The sequence below is a fragment of the Hemitrygon akajei genome, chromosome 9, assembly GCF_048418815.1.
Source record: "Hemitrygon akajei chromosome 9, sHemAka1.3, whole genome shotgun sequence".
NCBI classification, from domain to species: Eukaryota; Metazoa; Chordata; class Chondrichthyes; order Myliobatiformes; family Dasyatidae; genus Hemitrygon; species Hemitrygon akajei.
In genome coordinates this window covers 102,946,633-102,965,982 of record NC_133132.1, presented here as the reverse complement: position 1 = coordinate 102,965,982, position 19,350 = coordinate 102,946,633, and the positions used below count along the sequence as shown (strand labels likewise).

The following is a 19,350-nucleotide window of genomic DNA, read 5'->3' as shown; positions in this document are numbered from 1 at the left end:
TACTCCCTGTATACCCATAACTGTGTCACCACCCACAGCTCTAATCTGCTAATTAAATTTGCTAACAGCACTACATTGATTGGCCTTATCTCAAGCAATAACGAGGTGGTCTACAGGGAAGAAGTCATCTCCCTGACACAGTGGTGTCAAGAAAACAACCTCTCCTTCAGTGTCACAAAACTAAGGAGCTGGTTGTGGACTACAGGAGGAGTGGAGACAGATTAACCCCTATAGATATCAATGGATCTGGGGTTGAGAGGGTAAACAGGTTTAAGTTCCTCGGCATCCACATCACCGAGGAGCTCACGTGGTCTGTACATACCAGCTGTGTGGTGAAAAAGGCACAACAGCGCCTCTTTCACCTCAGACGGTTGAGGAAGTTTGGTAAAAGCCCCCAAAGCCTAAGAACTTTCTATAGGGGCACAATTGAGAGCATCCTGACTGTGTGCATTACTGCCTGGTGGGGGAACTGTACTTCCCTTAATTGCAGGACTCTGCAGAGAGTGGTGTGGACAGCCCAATGCATCTGTAGTTGTGAACTTCCCATGATTCAGGACATTTACAAAGACAGGTGTTTAAAAAGGGCCTGTAGGATCATTGGAGACCCGAGTCACCCCAACCACAATCTATTCCAGCTGCCACCATCCAGGAAACGGTACCGCAGCATAAAAGCCAGCACCAACAGGCTTCTTCCACCAGGCTGTCAGACTGATTAACTCACATTGACTTGAGTGTATTCTATGTTAGATTGACTGTTCTATTTATTATAAGTTATTATAAATTACTATGATTGCACATTTGGACAGAGACGTAACATAAAGATTTTTACTCCTTATGTATGTGAAGGATTTAAAAAAATAAAGCAAATAAATAATAATAAAGTCATAGGAGCAGAATTATGAGTGCTATGCATTTCTATCATACCTGGCTAATCAACAACCTTTCAACCTCCATTTTAAATATCCCCACTGACTTAGCCTCCACAGCTGTATGTGGCAATGAAGTCCATCAATTCACTATTCTCTGGCTAAAGAAATTCTTCCTTTTCTCTGTTCTAAAGGGATGTTCTTCTATTCTGAGGCTGGGGCCTCTGGTCGTAGCCTCCCCCACTACAGGAAAACTCGTCTCCACATACACTCTATCAAGGCCCGTCAATATTCAATAGGTTTCAAAGAGACCCCCCCCCCCCCCCCCCACGTTCTTCTAACCTCCAATGAGTATAGGCCTAGAGACATCAAACACTCCTCATAAGTTAACACTTTTATTCTCAGAAAATTATCGTGAACCTCCTTTCTTCAATGGTGGCACAACTTTTCTTAGATAAGGGCCCCAAATCTGCTCACAGTACTCCAAATGCAATCTAACCAATTCGTTAAAAAGCCCAACCATTACAGTGGGCCCTCCTTATCCGCGGGTTTCGCATGCGCGAGTTCAACCAACTGTGGATCGGGAAAACATGGAAGTTCTCTCTCTAGCACTTGTTGTTTGAGCATTACAGACTTTTTTTTTCTTGTCATTATTCCCTAAACAATACAGTATAACAACTATTTACATTGTATTAGGTATTATAAGTAATCTAGAGATGATTTAAAGTATACTGGAGGATGTGCGTAGGTTACCACGGATCGGGATCGAAAATAAAACCTGGAAGTTCTTTCTCCAGCACTCGTTTGAGCATGTACAGACTTTTTTTTGTATCATTATTACCTAAACAATACAGTATAACAACTATTTACATAGCATTTACATTGTATTAGGTAGTATAAATATTCTTAGAGATGATTTAAAGTGCAGGCGTCTTTAAGTCGGATTTGTACGTAAATCGGAACAGGTACATCCGGTATTATTTAGCATCAGTTAGTCAAACAGCGGGTCCTAAAGTCCACCCGCACTGAGACAGGTTAAATAAGGGACTTGAGCATCCATGTTTTTTGGTATCCGCGGGGGATCCTGGAACCAATCCTCTGCGGATAAGGAGGGCCAACTGTACATCCTTGCATTTATATGCAGTCCTCTTGACAACAGTGTGGAAGTAATTAATAATAGGGCAATCACTCCAGTTGAGTATGATGTTTTCCTAAGGGGTGGTCTGTTGGTGGATCTTCAGATGCTAGGATATTAGAATGGATTCCCTTAATAGACAACGCTTGTGCATGACTGTGGGGAGGCTGAAACATGAGCAGCCAGTCCTTGACAGATCGTGAGCATGGAGTGCAAGATGACTGAGGATTCTTCATTGCTGCAGCCTTCCTCCATCTTCACTGCTGTTGTGATGTGTCATCATCTTCCACGAGTTCCACCACTGAAGTCTTGGTTGGATCGCTCTTTGTCTGGAATTACCTTGACCTTCCTGCCATGGGTGACCCTATCAGGAGCTAAGTGCCAGCTGGCTGAACTCCAGACAGCATTGTCTTCTCAATGGAAATGAGAGGTGTAATTAGCGTTGTCAGTGTATATGCACCCTATAACTAAATCAGAAAGTATCATTCTCTTGCTTAGAAGAGTGAAATTTCTAGTAATATATTGCATTGTCCCTTTTTACAATGTACCAGTAAGTTAGAAAATGCTATGCTGTTTACCTCAGTAAGGAGTTCTCTAACTTACTTTGAGGAGATGCCACTGTTATAGTATCCAGTAAATTATAAAAACAGATTCCGCAGATGCTGGAAATCCAGAGCAATATACACAAAATGCTGGAGGAACTCAGCAGATCTGGCAGGAGGGGAATAAACAGTCAACATTTTGAGTTGGGGTCCTTCTCAAGAGTGGAAAGGAAGGGGTAAAATCCAGAATAAGAAGGGGGGGGGGTATGGAGAGGAGTACAAGCTGGCAGGTGATAGGTGGAAGACTGAAAGAGTGAAGAAGAAGGAATCTGATAGGACAGGATAGTGGATCTTGGGAAAAAGGGAAGAAGGAGGTAAACCAGAAGCAGGTGATGGACAGGTGAAAAAGGGTAAGAGGGGAGCCAGAATGAGGTGTAGAAAAAGAGAGAGAAGGAGGAAGGGAATAGAAATTACCAGAAATTACCATCAGGTTGGAGGCTACCCAGATGGAATATGAAATGTTGCTCATCCAGTCTAGGTGTGGCCCCCATCATGGCAGCATAGGAGGCCATAGAACAACATATCAACATAGGAATGGGATGTCAAACTGAAATGGATGGCTACCTGCTCAATGAACCAAAAAATTAGACAGTGCTTTGCTGTTAACCTCAGTAACAGTCTCAGTCCAAAACAGCAACTGTTTATTCCTCTCCATAGATGCTGCTGACCTACTGAGTTCCACCAGCAATGTCCAGAGGTTGGCCAAAATTGTGAACAAAATATAAAGTAGAAGGGAATGAATAATTATTTGAAAAATGGAGATGTTAAAGTGATTGAAGAATTGAGACTGCAGCTCTCTCTTTCAGAGAGCTGATGTTGATGTTTTGGGCTGGGTGGTCTTCTCTATTTTGACACTACAAGCACAACTTCTTCAGGAGTGCGTTTGCTTATCGATGCTTGCTGTTTCAGCCCCATATCCTGTTTTCTTTCTGCCAGGGTTTTGGAATGCTTTTAATGGAGGAAGCTGAACGGATTGCTCGAGAGGAGCACGGATCTTCCAAAATTGCAGTAATTTCAGGTAATGTTCACATTCAGCCCCGGCAACCGTGCATTTCAAATGATTTTAGATCATGTAGAACATTGCAGACTGTTCTTTCCCTTTACACTACAGTATGCTAGTCGGAAAGAACACAGATCCAAGCAACCGATGAGAATATAAGGGTTGCTAAGTAGGTTGATGACTTAAGCAAGGCAGTCCCAAATGCAATTATTTGCTCTTTTGATTATTACATTTTGACAAGCTGACTACTCTACTCCATCGAGGGCCTACGAGTGAGCAGCAATGCTAATGTATGTCAGCATTTTATGGACTTGTGCACTGCAACACAGATGTACAGGATAAACTGGCAGTCAGTTGCTCGTGCAGCTGAACTCCCACGCATTCCTTGAGTCACTGCTGTATCCTTGAATAATTCCTAATCATAGAGAATTCAGGGACCAAAATGCACTTTGAGTGTGGCTTTTCTGCTTCCTCCAAGCTACTGTTGGCAAATCCAGCGTGGCCCCATGTAAATTTGGTTGCTGAACCTCATGAAAGAGCACTTGGAATATTGTGTTTTATTCTGGTTCCCGAATAGGAAGGATGTAGAAGCTTTAGAGAGGATGCAGAGGAGATTTATCAGGATGCTGCCTGGATTAGAGAGCATGTCTGTTGAGGATAGGCTGAGCAAGCTAGGGCTTTTCTGTTTGGAGAGAAGGAGCATGAGGGGTGTACAAGGTGATAAGGAGCAGGGTGGAAATGCCTGATACCAGCGTAATAATTTTAAGGTGATTGAAGGAAAGTATAGGAGGGATGTCACAGCTGAGTTTTTTTTTTACCCAGAGTGGTAAGTGCATAGAATGCCCTGCCAGGACTGGTGGTAGAGGCAAATACATTAGGGGCATTTAAGAAACTCTTAATTGGTACATGGATAGAAAAATTGAAGGGCTATGTAGGAGAGAAGGGTTGATCTTAGAGTAGGTTAAACGGTTGGCCCAACATTGTGGGTTGAAGGGTCTGTGCTGTGCTGTAATGTTCCATCTCTAGATTGTGAGGTCAAGAGTCTATCTTATTGTATGGAAGTCTTATAACACTAGTCTTATAACAGTGGGATAGGAACTGTCATTGAGCTTTGTGGTATGTGCTTTTGGGCTTTTGTACCTTTTGCCCAGTTGCAGAGGGGGGAAGAGAGAATGTCCAGGGTCAGCGAGGTCTTTGAATATGCTGACTGCTTTACTGAAGCACCAAAATGTATAGAGAGAGGTTGATAGTTAATTCCTGAGAAAGAATTGAAACAACACCACAAGCAAATGCGAATGTGGAGTTGAGGTTAAAAATAAAAATATTTAAAAGTCAGTTTTATTTACCACATTTGCATTGAAACATATTTTGAAATGCATCGTTTGCGTCGAATCAGATCAACAGGGATTTTGCTGGAGGCAGTCTGCAGGTGTCACCATCCTTCAGGGGCCAACATATCCCACAACTCACTAACCCTAACCCCTGTCTTTGGAATGTGGAGGAAACCGGAGCACCCAGAGGAAAACCACACAGTCACAGGGAGATGTACAAACCCCTCACAGTCAGTGGCAGGAATTGAACCCCATTCTAACAGCTGACTACTGGCTGTGGTAGAGCATTGTGTAACTGATAAGGTACCACGCCGCTACAGTTTCAGGTTACAATTATTGAATGGTAGAACAGACTTGAGGGGCCAAATGGCCTTCGCCTGCTTCTGATCCATTTTTCAAAGAGCATGAAAATTAAACTAAATGATGCTCATTATTTTTATTCCATTATGGGATAGGGACATTGCTATCTGCCCTTAATTGGCTCTGCAAATCAGGAACAATTAAGTGTTGAGTACTTTGAGGGTTTCAAGTTGCATTTAGATTAGGGAGGATGATTATGACAGATTTCCTTCCTCAGCGTGAGAGAGACAGGAACGAGTACCCCAGCTGTGCTGCCTGCATCATACTCAGGAGAAGCATTTGGTCTAAGTGCGAATGGGGACGCTGCTCGTGGTCTTGGTTCATTAACTCAGTGGCAAATTTGCTTTTGTGTCATCATTACATTCTGAAAGCTGACATTATCATCCTGGTCCCGGCTGCTCTGTAAATGATAAAAAGCCAAAAGGGAATCGGCAGATTTCAGCACTGAAGGATGTTGGAGATCTCATTATACCTACATAAATATCAGTGTAATGTACATTGTGATTCTAATTGGGGAGTAGGGAAGCAACCCAACTAATTTTTGGGCTCTTATTGCTGATTACAGACCAGAGCTATCTGCATTAGATTAAATATAGCTGTGTTCTTGATAAGACATCTGTGTCGTCATATCGGTAAAAGAAACACTGCTTCCTGGAGCCAGATATATATCAGAATCAGAATCAAGTTTATTATCTCTGATATATGTTGGGACACTTCTTTTGCAGCAGCAATATGGTGTAATACTGTACATAAAATAAGACCATAAGATATGTATTATAAACTGCAATATAGACATATACAGTTGCAAGAAAAAGTTTCTGAACTCATTGCAATTACTTGGTTTTCTCCATTAATTACTCATAAAATGTGGTCTGAACATCATCTAAGTCACAGTAATAGACAAACGTAATCTGCCTAAATTAATAATACACAAGCAATTGCACTTCTTTTGTCAGTACTGGGTACACCATTTAAACAATCACAGTCTAGGTTTAAAAAGTATGTGAACTTCTGGGGTAATGCCCTCTGTAAAAGATATTTGGAGTCAGCTGTTCCAATCAATGAGATGAGATTGGAGGTATGAGTTGCAGAGGTGCCCTGCCCTGTTTTAAAAAAAAAGTCACTCGAAGTCAGGCCACTGGCAGAGCCGGCTCTTCTTAAGAAAGATCTGTTTATGTGCACCATGCGTTGATCAAAACAACTTTCAAAGGACCTTAGAAGAAGAACTTTAGAGATGCATGAAGTTGGAAAAGGCTACAAAAGTATTTCTAAAGACCTGAGTGTTCGTTCATCAGTCCACAAGTAAGTGAAATTGTCTAGAAATGAAGGAAATTCAGTGCTGTTGCTACTCTCCCTAGAGTGCAATGTGCAATGCTAAAGGAGGTGAAAAAGAACCCAAGAGTAACAGCAAAAGACCTGTGGAAATTTCTAGAGCTTGGCAAATTCTCTGTTTATGTGTCCACTATAAGAAAAACACTTAAGAAAATAGTGTCAATGGAAGGACATCACGGAGGAAGCCACCACTCTCCAAAAACAAAAACATTGCTACACATCTTGCAAAAGGCAACCTGGATGTTCTACAATACTTTTGGGACAATGTTCTGTGGATAGATGAGACAAAAGTTGACCTTTTGGCAGAAATGCACACTGCTATGTTTGAAGGAAAAAGAGCATTTTACACCAACACCAAAACCTCATCTCAACTGGTTGAAGGAGCATCATGGTTTGGGGCTACTTTGCTGCCTCAGAGCCTGGACAACTTGCAATTGTTAGGGGAACAGTGAATTCAAAATTGCATCAAGACATTTTGCAGGAGATTGTCAGGGAAGCGGTCCATCACCTGAAGCTTAATAGCATTTGGATGATGCAACAAGACAATGATCTGAAACACAAGAGTAAATCAACAACAGAATTGTTAAGAAAGGAGAAGATTTGTGTTTTGGAATGGCCAAGTGGGAGTCCAGACCTGAACCCAATTGAGATGCTGTGGCATGACCTGAAGAGTTCATTCAGGGTATCCCAGAAATATTGATGAACTGAAATATTTTTGTCTGGAAGAATGGTCTAAAATTCCTCCTTGCCATTGTGCAAGTCTGATCAGTGTCTACAGGAAACATTTGGTGGAGATTATTGAAGCTAAATGAGGTTCTACCAGTTATTAAATACAAGGACAATGAATGATTAAACCAGGGGTGTCAAACTCATTTTAGGTCACGGGCCGATTTGAGCAAAATGCAGCTTCATGCGGGCCGGATCAGTCGGACGCGTGCAAACGCAGCTTTCGTTGCCTCCGTTTTTTCAGCCTGCTGTCATGTGTCTCAGTCTCTGCTATAACTACAAATTGTTTCACTTTACAAATTCCATTTCTTATGAAGAAGACTGCCGAATAAACACTAAAAACCCTGAAAACCTGGTACCTGAATGAACTCAGCATTAGCCATATCATACGCCATAGGCGCTTCGATTACTGGGGCCAGCTTTAATAGTAATTAGATATTATCTCGCAGGCCAAAGATAATTCCACCACGGGCCGGATTTGGCCTGCGGGCCTTGAGTTTGACATATATGGATTAAACAATGTATTCAATAAAGACATGAAAATACAATTGTGTGTTTTTTTTAGTTTAGGCAGATTGTGTTTATCTATTATTGTGACAAGAAGATCAGACCACATTTTATGAGTGTGACATACAGAAAACCAGATAATTGCAAAGGGTTCAAAAAGTTTTTCTTGCAATTATAGCTGCTAATATCACCATCAAATCACTGTAATCTCCCCTGTTTTTCAAGAAATCTAGCTTTTCATTTCAGATTCAATTCAGCCTAGTTTATGGGACATGCTTGCAACTACCACTTTGCAGGTATTGTCTACATCCTGTTCAGAGAAGCAATAGTTGACAAAGATGGTATTCTCAGCCTGTTCCTTGAAACATCAGAGGCCATGTGACTGTAATGTAGTCTCTTTTCTTTGTTTTTACTTTGACATTGATTTGGTACCTTAACATCAGGAGAAAAATAGGGTTTCAGAATTTTCACTGTATAAATTGACTATTTATAGTCTGAATGGGATTAGTTGTGCCATACAAATGGCATTGTTGAATGTCTTCCTGTTTTTATTCACTTGTCAACCTTCTGCTATTCTCCAGTTCATGTTTATTGTCATTCAGCCATACACATGTATACAGACAAATGAAACAACGTTCCTCTGGGGTCAAGGTGAAAAGCATAATATATAACCACACATGGCATATATACTTATAATCCAACATGTACAGTCACAAAATAATATCAGCAAACCAGCAAAAATGCACAATACTGCAGACCCCTTTTCCTAATTACCCTATCCCTATTTGCATTTACATCTAGCTTCAGACTTGTGTGTAATTTCTTCTATTTTTCAGTGTACCATGCCATCAAAGTTGTGGAACCTGATGTCTGCTGTACTCAGATCCATTCCCATCTATTTTCCCCAATATTTTCTAATCATCCAATCATTTACATTCAACAATCAGCCTTCATTCCAGAGCAGAGTTACTGTTATACTTTAACATGTTCACAGCTTGCTGTCACGCTTTCTCGGTGTCTTCTCCATTTGCATTTGTTTTGGATCAGCTTCTGTCGGGTGTGGTCAGAACTGATGCAGTCGACTGGTGTTCAGCACTTAGTTCTCTGCAATGACACTGTTATGGGTACATTTGATCTCTTGCTCTGTCTCTGAGGGTACAAGAAGGTCAGTCATATGGTTTAGCCTGAGTCCAGTGTTTCCAGTGGCTGCCTTGCCAGGACTACACACAAATACAGGTGTCAGACATCCAGAGCACCACCTATGGCTCTATCCACCTGGGCGTGAAACCTGTCCTTTCAACCAGCTCTCTTACCATGACTTGGTCACCTGGCTGTGGGCAGACTATCTTCTCTCCCTCTGACTCTGATACACAATATGTTGCTGCTGCTTTGCTCGATCCCTTAATGTGTTACCCTGGTTACAGTGGTCCTTCACATCTCCATTTACTAAATTGCCAGTTGTAGTGTCTTCCTGTACACTTGTAATTTCTGTTGTTTCTTGTTCTTCCTCTGCCCTTTTGGAGTGATGTCTGTCCACTCGATCCCTTTCTGCTCCTTGTTATCACCCTTCTGGTGAGCCTTTACTTTAATCACTGCTACCTCCACAGGCAGCTCCGCTACTTCTAACTTCATTGTCTCTGTCCCCGAATAGTGCTTTCATTGTTTGGGCATACTGCAAAAAACTGCACTCCCTCAATCTCAAGTACCTGGGCTGACTTCTCTCCACCTTCATTGTTTTGCCTCCCGCCCTGCCCTGGTAATGTAAATTGCCTCACCAGTCATGGGTAAGTGCAGATCAGTTACCAATATTGCCAATACTAACACTTCACATTGCTGGCCCCCTGATAAGCCTCATGTGTACATCCATGGATGACCATCACTGGCGATAGAGTCTGCTGTCGGCCGTTTGTCTGACTTCACCAGCTCCATAATCTGGTGAGCAGTCAAATCGGAAAGTGTGGGCACTGCTGTGAATTCTGCTTGCTTTGTTGAGTGATTCTCATCTCTTTTCAGGAGACACTGCCTTCAACCATGGCCTGACAGGCCACAGCTGTAGCAAATCATCTCCTTTACCCTCCCACATCTATTCCAGCAGTTCCTTGACCTTGCTAAGTGCCCTGGTTGCTGGCACACAAAGCAGATCCTCTGTGATGTCACTGCAGCTACTTTACGAATTCTCTTTCCCCTCCTCTGGCCTATCTCACCGGCCAGTGATACTATCACGGAGTAGATCAATACCACTGCTATCCCCAAATCTCAAACGTTGTGATCTAAACTCAGGCCTTCCTTCAGCATTTTCAGGAAGACTGGGTCATCCCTCCCTGTGTTATCCAACCCTGAATATTCTTCATACACTCCATATTTATGTTCTGCATAATCCATGCTGCCTCATCAGCTCACTGAACCACTGACATTATTGTTCTCCAGTTACTGTCACTTCCCCCCCAGTTGCTGCCTCACTTTTCCTTTTATGAAGTGATATCTCTCTTCATTGCTGGTGCTTTCTGTAGTTGCCTGTATGCCTTCCGGCACATACTGAGCCATTCTCTCCCACATATTCCTCAGGCACTTCACTTATACCAGCACAATTATATCTCTGGAGTGCATCTGGTGAACTTCAATCATTTCCTTGAGCTTGCGCCAAAATTCTGCCTTCCTATGGGCAACTTTAAGTAGAAGCAGCTCTGACAAACTGCTCTGCTTCTCCCTGGGGGAGAAAGGTTTATGGATGGTTGTAATCAAGGTCAAGGGCTGGCTCAGGTCATCAGGGTTCTCAACTTGACATTGCCTGACCTCAATAGGTGCCAACCCGACAGATATATCTGGGTATAATATCTCCCTCAAATATCTCACACTGCACAAAGTATAAATGATGGATAAAAATTAAACATACTTAAAACCACAGAGCATGTACTCTGCAATCTGCCACTTGTGTGTGTCTGAACTCATAATGCCTGTTGTATTCCTTTGCATTTAAAACTGTTACACCAAGATTACAGACTTATTCTTAAAACACACAAACAGACTCACAAACATGTCTGCTACTACACAGTTTCCACCAATGCGTATACATGCACCCCACTGGTATCCCGAACAGTCAGTAACCACCTTCGCAACTGGTGGCCCTGTCTCACCAAATTACACAAATGTCTAGTCTCTTACATAAACACACATGTACGTAGACACACCACACTACTTTCATATCTACCAGTTCAGCTCTCCACTGTGTTTGTGATACTTCATGATCCCGTAGTCACTGACCCGAACAGATCTAAGTGTGAGTGCTAATCTTAAAAGTACCCACCTACTTAACTGCTGAGATTGCTGGCCGCATGATGGGTTACAAATGTATCCCAGACGAGCCCCCGAATGTCGTGACTGTGAACAAAGTCTCCGGAGAGACACTGAAGCTGGTGGATATAGAAGTCTTCATTCAGCAAAAACAAGCAGAGGCATCATCTTAGAGGCACTTTCGGAAGAGGTCTGCCTGACCCACTATTACATGACATTTTTATATGCTAAAGATCAAAGGTAACTGCATGACAATTCTATAACTGCAATGTATCCAAAGTGCTTCCTTTGAATGACATACAATTTTCATACACATATTTTCATAACTCTCCAGACACCCTAAATGAATGTTAATCACCACTGAATCTCTAGCTGCTTTCATGCATATGCAGACATCTGGAGTGAATGGGTGTTTCCTGGTTTGCAGTCAACCTCAGTCTGCAGGTTGTAGGAAGACCATTGCTCAGAACTACAGTTAAAATTCAATCTACAATCCATATTCAAGCTTAAGGACTGGTTACTGTTGAAATTAATATTTGCTATATGCCATAACTCCAGAATACATCCTAACAAATATAGCCACACACAGCACATATAATTACAATCCAACACATACAGTCACAAAATAATATTAGCTTAAGTCCCTGAGTGGCATAACCTGATGATTGACATTTGACATGAAGTGTGAGGTGCATGCTTATGTAAGGCAGCATAATGTTATTGGTGTTATTATAATAAAAGAAACAGTAGTATAAATATGTGAAATAGCAGCAGTAAAAGATGAAAAGTAGCCAGTCCAGGATGAGAGTCTGTGAGTTAGGATGTAGAGGCAGCAGGGCCTTCAGAGGTGTATATGTGTGCTGGATGGCAACAGGGTGTTAAGAAGTCTAACAGCCTGGGGTGGGTGGGGGAGAAGCTGTCACTTAGTCTTAACAGCTTTTCCAATTAACCCTACTCTTGCCCTATCCCCTTGCCATCTAAATCCAATCTTAAGCTACACCTCGAAGTACCATATACTACCTTGAGATTAATTTACTTGCAGCTTCTTCCAGGAAAATAATGATATGATATAATTTATGAAAAGCTATACATAAACACTAAAAAAAAACCTATACTTAAACAAAGAATGACAAACAAGCAGTGTGCAAAGGAAGATATATTGTGCAAATGAAGATAAATAATACTGAGAACATAAAGTTGTACAGTCTTTGAAACTGAATCTATAGGTCATGAAATTAGTTCAGCGTTGAGGTCAGTAAAGTTATCCACAGTTCAGGAGCCTGATGGTTGTAAGGTAATAACTGTTCTTGAACCTGATGGTGTGGGATCTTAGGCTTCTGTACTTTCTGCCTGATGGTGGTAGCAAGAAGAGAGCACAGCCTGGATGGTGGGTACCTTGTTGAAGGATGCTCCTTTCTTGAGACAGCACTCCGTGTAAATGTGTTCAATGGTAGGGAGTCGATCTTTGGTCAATTGAGTCTTTTTGTAAGTCCACCAACCCCCTAATATTCACCCAGCCACTGTCAGCCTTATTGATCATCTATCTCATGAGTACAGTGGAGCATATGCTAGATTCCATGGTAACATGACTGCATTCACGAAGAAAATATCGATCTTGAAGAAAAAAAAATTGCTGCTGCGTCCAAGATAAATTATTTTCGGTGTAGTGTCAATAATTGCGTGAATGGTTGTACCAGGAATTCAATTTAGTGAACACCTAAAGAGTGTCCACTAAATTGGACACCCTATAATTACAGTGGTACTATGTCATAAAGGTCACTAGAAATTTTGACTATTCCTGGATGGGGAAAATGGAATGAATTTTCTTGGGCTCTTGTAGCTGTAGGGAGGGGGCAATGAAAATTGGCCATCAAATTCTTTTGTGACCTGTCCAGAACATGTCTCCTCATCGCCCTCAATCACAGTGCAGTGATGTACACTTAGTGGTCATTAATACAAATATCTAATCAGCCAATCATGTGTTAGTGACTTAATGCATATAAGCATGCAGACATGGTCAAGAGATTCATTTGTTCAGATCAAACATCAGAATGGGAAAGAAATGTGATCTCAGTGACTTTGACCGTGGAATGATTGTTGGTACGGGGTGGTTTCAGTATCTCAGAAACTGGTGATCTCCTGGGATTTTCACACAAAACACTTTATGGAATTTACAGGGAATAGTGTAAAAACAAAAATATCCAGTGAGTGGCAGTTCTTTGCGGAAAAAATGCCTTGTTAATGAGAGTGGTCAGAGGAGAATGGCCAGACTGGTTCAAGCTAACAGGAAGGCGACAGTAATTCAAATAACCACCCACCCAGGCGGAGCTCTTTTCTCACTGCTGCCGTCAGGTAGAAGGTACAGGTACCTCAGGACTTGCACTACCACATTCAAGAACAGTTACTACCCCTCAACCATCATGCCCTTGAACAAAAGAGGATAACTACACTCATTAAAGGACTCTTTTCTTGTAATCTCATGCTAGTTATTTGTTGATATTTATTATCTGCATTTGCACAGTTTGTTTACAGTTACTGTTCAATAGGTTTCAATAGGTACATTTAATGTTAAAGAAAGGTATAGAATATACATCCTGAAAGTTTTTTTATTTGCAAACATCCACAAAAACAGAGTGCCCCAATAATGAATGACAGTTAAATATAAGAACCCCAAAGCCCCCCTCCCACACATAAGCAGCAGCAGCAAGGCAATGACCTCCCCCTCCAGCAAAAATGCATCAGCACCCTCCACCAAGCACTCAAGCGTGCAGCAAAGCATCAATAAAGACACAGACTTGCAGTAACCCAAAGACTACTCGATCACCCGGGAATTTGACATACTACAGGTTCTCTCTTTCCCTATTAAAGGAAAAAGAGGTGTCCCCGTTTCACAGTGAGAGGGGAGACATAACAAAACAACTCACTGATTTATGGTGTGAAAAATCTGTTGCGTTGCTTTTTCCAAGCTCTGTGCCCAAAGAACTCGGGTCTCGGGGCACACAGCCAGCAACCAGCTCGTTGCTTACAATCTTCCATCTCCCACAATACACCAGGCAGCGGCACCAGCCTCGTCCGCCCACCTCCTGAGCCACAAAAATCCAGAGCGCCAGTCTTCCAGGCCGCGTCCTTGGCATATCGAAAAGTGGTCGATCGTGAGACCCTGAGACTGGTTCCACAAAGAACCGAAGTCAACGTGTAACTCCAGGTCAGGGTCTTCATAAGAATCCTGAAAAGGAAAAAAAGAGATATTAAAGATAGAAATAGAGCTGTTTCTGAAGATGCAAGCAAGGGAGTCGCCATCAGGTGCTATCATCCCAAACTCCACCCTCCGTGAATATAGATTTGCTAAGTATGTATGTTCACAGAAGAAGAATCTCAGAGTTGCATGCGGAGACATGTATGTACTCTGAAAATAATTTTTATTTGAACTTTAACCATGCATTACCACAGTGGTGTGCAGAAGGACATCCCTGAATGCACAACACATCGAACCTTAAAGTGCATGGGCTGAAGAAGCAGCAGCAGAAGACCACAAACATACTAGGAAGTACCTAACAAAATGGCCACTGAGTGTAAGCAGGACATTAATGGTGGCTTGGGAAAGTACTGTTTCTATGTGCAAATACAATTATGGAATCAACATGTTTGACCAAAGCAGGTAGTCAATATATAAGTGGGCTTTCCATAAGACATATAAGACATAAATGCAGAATTAGGTGGTTTGGTCCATTGAATCTGCTCCTCCGTTTTGTCATGATTGACTTATTATCCCTCTTAACCATATTCTTCTGCCTTCTCCCTTTGATGTCCTTACTAATGAAGAACTTCTCAACCACTGCTTTAAGGGACTTGGCCTCGAAACCCTTCTGTTGCAATGAATTCCACAGATACACCACTCTGGCTAAAGACATTTCTCCTCATCTCTGTTCTAAAGGCCCATCCTTGTATTCTGAGTCTGTGCCCTCTGGTTCTAGACTCCCCCACTATAGGAAACACCTTCTCCATGTCCACTATATCTAGACCTTTTAATATATGATAGGTTTTAATATAATCCCTCCTCATTCTTTTAAACTCCAGCAAGTACAGGCTTAAAGCCACCAAATTCTTCTCATTAATTTACCCTTTCGTTCCTGGGATAATTCTTGTGAACCTCCTCTGGACACTCTCCAATACCAGTACATCCTTTCTTGGAATAGGGGCCCAAAACTGCTCACAATACTGCACATGAGGTTTGATCAATGCCTTATAAAGTCTCAGCTTTACATCCTTGCTTTTATATTCTTGTCCTCTCAAATGGAATAGAGTGAATGGAGTTCGGGAATAATTATATATTAGATAGATAGATAGATAGATACTTTATTCATCCCCATGGGGAAATTCAACTTTTTTCCAATGTCCCATACACTTGTTGTAGCAAAACTAATTACATACAATACTTAACTCAGTAAAAAATATGATATGTATCTAAATCACTATCTCAAAAAGCATTAATAATAGCTTTTAAAAAGTTCTTAAGTCCTGGCGGTAGAATTGTAAAGCCTAATGGCATTGGGGAGTATTGACCTCTTCATCCTGTCTGAGGAGCATTGCATCGATAGTAACCTGTCGCTGAAACTGCTTCTCTGTCTCTGGATGGTGCTATGTAGAGGATGTTCAGAGTTATCCATAATTGACCGTAGCCTACTCAGCGCCTTTCGCTCAGCTACCGATGTTAAACCCTCCAGTACTTTGCCCACGACAGAGCCCGCCTTCCTTACCAGCTTATTAAGACGTGAGGTGTCCCTCTTCTTAATACTTCCTCCCCAACACGCCACCACAAAGAAGAGGGCGCTCTCCACAACTGACCTATAGAACATCTTCAGCATCTCACTACAGACATTGAATGACGCCAACCTTCTTAGGAAGTACAGTCGACTCTGTGCCTTCCTGCACAAGGCATCTGTGTTGGCAGTCCAGTCTAGCTTCTCGTCTAACTGTACTCCCAGATACTTGTAGGTCTTAACCTGCTCCACACATTCTCCATTAATGATCACTGGCTCAATATGAGGCCTAGATCTCCTAAAGTCCACCACCATCTCCTTGGTCTTGGTGATATTGAGACGCAGGTAGTTTGAGTTGCACCATATCACAAAGTCCTGTATCAGTTTCCTATACTCCTCCTCCTGTCCATTCCTGACACACCCCACTATGGCCGTGTCATCAGCGAACTTCTGCACATGGCAGGACTCCGAGTTATATTGGAAGTCTGATGTGTACAGGGTGAACAGGACCGGAGAGAGTACGGTTCCCTGCGGCGCTTCTGTGCTGCTGACCACCGTGTCAGACCTGCAGTCTCCCAACCGCACATACTGAGGTCTATCTGTCAAGTAGTCCACTATCCAATCCACCATGTGAGAGTCTACTCCCATCTCCGTTAGTTTGTGCCTTAAGATCTTGGGCTGGATGGTGTTAAAGGCACTAGAGAAGTCAAGGAATGTAATCCTCACAGCACAACTGACCCCCTCTAGGTGAGAGAGTGATTTGTGCAGCAAATACGTGATAGCATCCTCCACTCCCACCTTCTCCTTATACGCAAACTGAAGAGGATCCTGGGCGTGCCTGGTTTGTGGCCTCAGATTCTGTATTATCAGCCGCTCCATATATTCTTCATATATTTCCAAAGATCAATTAATGAGCACTCCTATTGGCACAGTTCTGTGTGTATAAATCACCTTGCTGCAAAGAAATTACATACATAACAGAATTTTGATTAATTCTCTTCATTTTCTAAAATGAACAGAAAAATACCAGGGAAAGAGGAAGTAACTGGAGCCCATAATGGTTGTTCAGTGAGAGGTTGATTATTCCCTAGTAAATGTTTTACCTCAAGGAGGGATGGACAGTATATTTTCATAACAGTGCACAATTATCATCAGCTGCTGTATATCTCCAGCTTTGGATGAATCAGATATTGAAAGTGCATTTATTAATTGTCTGGTCCAATACCTCCTGTACCTAATAAAGTGGCCACTGACTGTATGTTTGTGATCTTCTGTATTTAGAGATGCTCTTCTGCACACTGCTGTTGTAACGCATGGGTTATTTGAGTTATTGTTACTTTCTTGTCAGTTTGAACCAACCTGGCCATTCGCTTCTGACCTCTCTCATTAGCAGGGCGTTTTCACCCACAGAATTGCCTTTCACTAGATGTCTTGATTTTCACACCATTCTCTGTAAACTCCAGATACTGTTGTGTGTGAAGATCCCAAGAGATTAGCAGATTCTGAGGCTATGTCCGCACTAGACTGGATAATTTTGAAAACACCAGTTTCGCGTAAAAACGATAGGCGTCCACACCAAGCATTTTTGAAAATACCTCCGCCCACATTAAAACGGGTATTTGAGCGAATCTCCTCCTACTGGGCATGCGCAGGACACATCTACAGAAAACAAGTGACATGTTCGGTGTCGAATCTCACTGTGAAAGTGCACATTTGTACAGTTACAGACCAGAAAAACTTAAAAGGTAATTGCCAAATGACGGACAGCTGTTGGCTGTCATGCAGGAGGATTTAAAACTTAAAAAAAAACAAATACTGGAGCATATGGAGGCAACCGACAGGGAGTTCATGGACAGTATGACCCAGCTGATGACGAACATTAAAAAAACTGACTAACTCTGTTGCATTAATAAAGCACCTTGTTAAATGTATAAAACATGTCTGCATCAGTGTTATCTTGTATTTCCATTCAATGTTACATTAGGCTGTTACACATCTATTGTCAGAGAAGTAATTGCATAAATAGGTAAACCACTTTCATATAAGCAAGGACAGAACACAGGGCAAAGTGAGTATACTTATTTATTTAGTAAGTTATGGGTCAAAGTATTTGATGAGTACATTTCTAACTCTTCTGGCTTTGGTCTCGTTGCCGTCTGTTCTGAAATTGTTAGGTTGTGTGGGGAATTGTGTTCAAGAAAACAATGAAATGCCGCGCTGCCACCACCATCTGTTCCGGCACATCGTGACAGCGTTTTTAGAAATCTCCGGTTATCCCATCCACATTACTCTGCCCAATTGGCGTTTTCAAATTTACACACTCTGGAGGGCATTTTAGAAAAGCTCAATTTTCGGGGGAGGAAAACGCAGTTTCAGTGTGAAGAGAGGGTAAAAATGAAGAGAAAAAGCTTCGGTTACGGATTTATCCGGCGTAGTGTGGACGTAGCCAGAGACACTCAAACTAACTTGTTTGGCGCAAACAATCATTCTGTGGTCAAAATCACTTAGATCATATTTCTTTCCCATTCTGATGTTTGGTCTGAACAACAATTAAGCCTCTTGACCATGTCTGCATGCTTTTATGCACTGAGTTGCTGCCACGTGATTGGCTGACTAGATATTTGTATTAATGAACAGCTGTACAGATGCATCTAATAACGTGGACTCTGAGTGTAATTTCAATTTGAGAGGCACTGATGTAAAAAATTGTTATGGAGGAGCTTCAGATTTGTTTTAAACCTTGTCTATGAACTTCCAGAACATCTCTATCAGAGATGATGCAGTAAAACGTGTGGGGTCTGGATAAATTGTCCTTATTCTAAAGCTTACTTCACATGGGTACGTGGATACTTGCTTACCTTAATGTGTCAAAAGCTCTCTTGCAAAGAGAACTCAAGACTTTCATAAATCTTGAGTATTGAGTGTAGTAGTTGGGATGTTATGTTGAAGTTGTTTAAGTGGGTGGTGAAGGCCAAATTAGAAGTATTTTGTGCAGTTCTGGTCACCTATGTATGGGATAGATATCAATAAACTTGAAAGCATACAGAGAGCCTGAGTTATAGATTCTTTGGCCTTGAGGACATGAGTGGTAGGGAAAAGTTGAACAGGTTCAGACTGCTTTTCCCTTGCTGATGTAGGATCCATTATCACCTGACCACCAGGTCAGGAACAGTTATTACCCCTCAATCATCAGGCTCTAGAACCAGTGGGACAACTTTGCTCAACTTCACGTGCCCCATCACTGAACGGTTCCCACAACCTATGGACTCACTTTCAAATACTCATCTCATGCTCTCAATATTTATTGCTTATTTATTTATTATTTTTTTCTTTTGTATTTGCACAGTCTTTTGTACACTGGTTGCTTATCCATTCTGTTGGGTGTGGTTTTTATTGGTTCTATTACGGTTCTTGGATTTACTGTGAATGCCGACAAGAAA

General features: G+C 41.8%; 1 protein-coding gene across 1 annotated transcript in view; it reads left to right on the top strand.

Annotated features, from left to right (window-relative positions):
• Window positions 1-19,350, top strand: part of elp3 (elongator acetyltransferase complex subunit 3) — a 120,066-nt gene that overhangs the window by 80,645 nt on the left and 20,071 nt on the right. The window contains exon 14 of the mRNA XM_073056692.1: window positions 3,540-3,621. Coding sequence (XP_072912793.1) covers window positions 3,540-3,621 — 82 coding nt within the window. The remainder of the gene's footprint in view (window positions 1-3,539; window positions 3,622-19,350) is intronic.